Here is a 5,000-nt window from a genome sequence, read left to right as displayed (position 1 = left end):
TCACCTTTGCCATCATCATCATCATATCTGCACAACCGTTCCCTGCCACGGGAAGCTTCGGCAGCTTTTGAGTTACAGCATCTCGACAGTGTACCAACAATGCTTTTCCTTTGTTTTGAGCATTTCAGTTTTCATTGGTGCTAGTGTCTCCATTTTTCACGCTAATTCATTCGCTCACTGTATGTGATTATTTCTTTAAAATACTCTAATCTTTTCACTACCATCCGGTTCCGGGAATCATATCTGTGTGTTTCGGTTTAGTATCGCTTTTTAGTTTCCCAAGAGCCACTTTTCATACCAGCTTTCATTGAAGTAGAACGATTCGCCAGCCTTCGCTAGATCTTCCATGGATTGGATCACTTGGCGAACAGTGCGTTTTCCTAAAAGTCCTCTCCAAGCGAATGTAATGAATCATGCAATACTATCACCAGCAACAGTGCATTCTATACTGCGCTTGAAAAGCGAATGAGAAAATCACAGTCATTAATTCTAATGGATGTCATTTGTTTCTTTATAACTGCTATATGAACAAAACCAAGCAGAAGAGGAAAAGTTCGGTAATTACAAATGTACCTGCAGGGTACTGCGCAACACGCAACTATGTATATACATATCCAATAAGATCCTTCCTTAAAATCACTTGCGAATAGCGTATTGACAACAATGGACAGAACTGTAGTAATACATTTGCCGGTAACGAGTGTGTTACACGAATGAAAGTTGGTCTATGGCATAATATTCGTTAATATTGTTCCATTAGTTTTTGTTCCAAAGCATGCCTTAGGGTTTTTCTACTTTTTCTGTTTTGTAAATTGTATCTGATTTTCTTTATTAGTGTTTTGCGGTTTACATCACCCGTTCTTCGTGAGCATAAAAGCTTAAACTTCTTTTCTTGTACTCTTCTCTTCTTTCCGTGGGCCTTTACAGATTCGCCGAAGGAAAATCGGATAAGGAAATTTTAGATCATCTGTTAAAAAATTCTCGCTATGATAAACGATTGCTGCCACCAGTGGACGGTAAGTAGGCAACCATGTTGTCTGGTTTTGTTTTTTCTGTACAATAAGCACCGCGATTCCACACGTTCAGCCTGTCTCGAGTGCAATGCAACAAACAGTGCGCAAGCGCTGGCTAGGATTCGTACCAGAGACAGTTTCCCAGGAAAACCCATCCCACAATCGCGAACATAGATGTCACTTTCTATAGACCCGCGCTTACATACGCATCATTTTTTCGGCCGTTACGAAATGTGAGGGTTATATTTTGGTTTTGAGCGCCATTCGAGTTTTAAATTCCAATAACGAACAACATATTTGAAACACGTCGCCCAAGCAATCACGAAACAAATGACGTGATGATTGATTTTAAATCATTCCCAAATCTTATTTTATTTTCCATTACATCATATTTTCATCCCGGTTTGATTGTTCCGTTTTCATGTTGTAAGGTGTAGTAGCGTGATATTCGTTGTATTCTTTTTTTCTCCCGCTTCGTAGCGTTGTTTATCTGCTGCTTCTGCTGGTTTATTTTACCTTCTATCACACGTTTGTTCTGCGCTTAAATAATTTGTTTCTAATCTTTGCCGCTTCTTTTTTGTTCAATCTTTTGCCCTGCTTCATTTATAGGTTCAACTATTCATGCTTCATTGCCATTCACGACATACCAATCTGCTCGATCATGGATTTTGGTTTCATTTCAATCCAATTTTACGTTTTTACTACATTTCTAAATGTTATGGTTCGCCATTCAACAGTCCACTCGATGTTTCCTCTCCAGTTCTTCAAAGTTGTTTTCCATAAACGAAAACTTTTCCAAAACCTTCACACCTGTAGAATCAGTACCGGAATGAGCAGGTGTGCCGAGGACTGCAAGCCTGTTTCTGTCCGAAGGCGACCCACTACGAACGCAAACTTTCACCAAAAACCTGTCAAGATACAGAACCCATGAGCACCGACAGCCATCTTCCGAATGTCTTCCACTTCCGTTTGGGGTACCGGCCAAACACTCACCCATTTTAGATGTGGATGCAAACACTCCATGCGTCTTGTTCTTGTTTTTTGGTTTTGCTTCTTTCTCTTATCTTCTTCCCTCTTTGCAGATGCCGATTTTTGCTGTGGCATGCACACGCCGGAAATGGCTAAACACATACCGGATATGCGTGTTCCAGGACGACCCCAGAATCGTGGTCCGTTTGCTTTCCTAAATTGTGTCCTAGTTTCTCTATCTTTCTCTATTGCTCTCTATCTCTCTATCTCTATCTCTCTTTCTCTGCCAAAGTACTATTAATAATTCAATTGTCCGCTGCATCTTCCATTAGCTTCGTTAACATAATCCTGATCGTTTGGTGTATTGTCATAATTGTGGCTAGCGTATCCTAACCCCCAGTGCGTATTTTAGTTTCCTCGTTTGATCCAACTGCCGACTGTATGTACATGTGTATTTCGTTAAATGTCTTCTGAGAATTGGAAGAACCCAACCGACAGTAGTGCGCTTGATGTTCTAAAAACTGAATGCACTGCTTTGCGTAGTCTTTTGGTTTTTTGTTTATATCTTAGCGCACGTTATGATTTTATGTGTTTTAAATTAAATGTAAATTAATATACATAAACTCTACAGCTTCCACTACCATATCCATCATTGGATTGTTTAAACATTTTCTTTTCTAATATTTCATTAAGTTACTTCATTTACACAAACCGATTTTAGACTTGTGTTTGTTTCATCCGTCAATAAATCGCCACATGGCTCGCCAAGGGTGACTCCGGCGACAATTCACCTAATACGACATCGTTTTTTTGATATTCCATATCATAGACCTTTGGTAAAATAAGGCACCCGTCTTCGAAAACTCAATCTGCACATTTACCGGAACCCATAGTCGTTCAAGCTATTTCATTCGAAAACCAGCACAATCTGAACACTCCCATGTTCGGGTGTATTTCGAGGCAATTTTAATTTTACTGCCAGTATTTTCTATGCTATCAAGTGTTTTCAGTTATTTTACCCGAGCCGTAGATAACAGTTTACATGCAGATTTGCACGAGCCCATGATGCCCATAATGAAACATTTTCCCCGGCCTGTCCAAAAGCTTTCGTAATTCGTACGAATACCATCGGTGTAATGCAGCGAGCATCGGTAGCAACACCATTCGCCCAGTCCTACCTTATCTTTCTTATGTTTCTGTGAACTCGTTGCAGGCACGTTGACTGTGAACGTTAGTGTTTTACTATTAAGCTTAGCATCGCCTGACGAATCTAGCTTGGTGAGTAGCTGTCGATTGCTTGTTAATCACAGTAACAGTTAAATAAGCAGGAAACTAATCGATCGCGTTGGTGCATTCCTTTCGCTCAAATCGGAGACAGAAATATGAGGTCGAGTTTCTGTTGCAGCAACAGTGGTTTGATCCACGTCTTCGATACGCAAATCAATCACAGTACGAGTATCTGAACGCTATCCATCATCACGAAGATATCTGGCTACCGGATACGTACTTCATCATGCACGGTGACTTCAAGGATCCGATCATACCGATGCACTTTGCGCTCCGGATATACCGCAATGGAACGATTAATTATCTTATGAGGTAGGTTCACCACCATCGAACGTCCGCACGGACGATAGCAACCATTTTAGATTAATTCAATTTGCACCATACAAACGAACCGTTTAGTTGACTGATTTTTCGAATTCCATTCCCTAGGCGACACCTCATCCTTTCATGCCAGGGCCGGCTAAACATATTTCCGTTCGACGATCCGTTATGTTCCTTTGCACTAGAAAGCAGTAAGTATTGTTATTGTTGCTGCTGCGACAGAAACGTAGAAAGTATGGCAACGGTAACAACGTTACCGAATTGGTTGTTTGCTGTTGACTCGGGCTCGTTTTCAATTACTTTTAATGAGTGTGAACCTCTCGTAGCATCCATATTTTAGTCAAGCTGTAGTGCACACCAGCGGCCAGAGTGGCCCACAAGGACAATGTTTACATACAATTTATGATGAAACCGACCTACCGGGGTCAAATTGCACATAAACATAATGAAACAGAATCGTATCTTGTCCGTTCACAAAGACTCTTACAAGGGTGGATGAGAAGAAGACGAAGCGCCACAAGTAGCTCTTTGTGTTTCAACATCTTCCGTTGTTACCACTGAATATCTGACCACCCTCTGTCTCCTTTACTCACTGATACTTCTTTTTTCTCTAGCTTTATATACTTATTTTACCTCGCTATTTCCTCCTACTACCGCATTCCACGAGCGTGGCTTTGCAGAAGCTGTTCCCTCATTCACCCAACCTCTTACTGTTTGCTCTTTCGCACCGCACAGTATCGTATGAACAATCGGCAATAACGTACGTCTGGAAGAACGACGAGGACACTCTCCGGAAGAGCCCTTCGTTGACGACCCTAAATGCCTACTTGATACAGAACCAGACGATCGCCTGTCCCATCAAGGCAAGCTGGAGAGGTAAGAAAACGTTTTTCCATTTGCTGGGAGTTGTTGTTTGCGATCGGATCTCTACTTCCGCTCGAGCTCGTCACCGGTTCCCGTGTTTAAAGCCCCTCCCCTCAACTGTCCACCTCAGCCTTCCATCGGTGAAGGATGGCTGTAATACCTTTGATCTTAAAAACACTGTTTCTCGCGTCCATTACCTATCGTTTTATCGTGTTTTGTATTTCGATTGTTCGATTCCTTCTTACATGCTCCATTTCTATTACCTTCCAAGATAAACACATATAAACACCTTTCAATTTAAACTTCTGTACTGTTTCGTTTGTTTAGATTGCAATTATTGTTATTCCTTGAATCATGTTTGAACGACTTGGTTTCCAAGCATTATCTACCTCTTCGTTGCTCGTTCCGTGTTACAGTTCTAAAGAATTCCCATGCGCATTGATACCCGTTCGAAATTGATCATTTGTTTAGCGCTGTACCCTGGCCGTGTCGCTTGGATCTAGGCTTTCCCCTTTATCTTTTGTATTGATTGATTCTGCTTCGCCC

At 41.3% G+C, this 5,000-nt stretch overlaps 1 protein-coding gene across 11 annotated transcripts in view; it reads left to right on the top strand.

Annotated features, from left to right (window-relative positions):
* The window catches only part of LOC125955160 (glutamate-gated chloride channel), an 89,132-nt gene that overhangs the window by 57,575 nt on the left and 26,557 nt on the right, over positions 1–5,000 (top strand). For 9 of the 11 annotated variants that reach the window (XM_049686133.1, XM_049686132.1, XM_049686134.1 and 6 more), the window contains exons 5-10: positions 928–1,016; positions 2,096–2,182; positions 3,196–3,260; positions 3,361–3,581; positions 3,699–3,781; positions 4,326–4,466. In XM_049686133.1, the coding sequence (XP_049542090.1) occupies positions 928–1,016; positions 2,096–2,182; positions 3,196–3,260; positions 3,361–3,581; positions 3,699–3,781; positions 4,326–4,466 (686 nt within the window). The remainder of the gene's footprint in view (positions 1–927; positions 1,017–2,095; positions 2,183–3,195; positions 3,261–3,360; positions 3,582–3,698; positions 3,782–4,325; positions 4,467–5,000) is intronic. The other 2 variants (XM_049686141.1, XM_049686139.1) reach the window with 1 other exon arrangement.

Source organism: Anopheles darlingi, chromosome 3, assembly GCF_943734745.1.
Source record: "Anopheles darlingi chromosome 3, idAnoDarlMG_H_01, whole genome shotgun sequence".
In the NCBI taxonomy this organism is placed as follows: domain Eukaryota; kingdom Metazoa; phylum Arthropoda; class Insecta; order Diptera; family Culicidae; genus Anopheles; species Anopheles darlingi.
The sequence above is the reverse complement of the archived record's forward strand: the minus strand, read 5'-3'. Positions and strand labels throughout refer to the sequence as shown.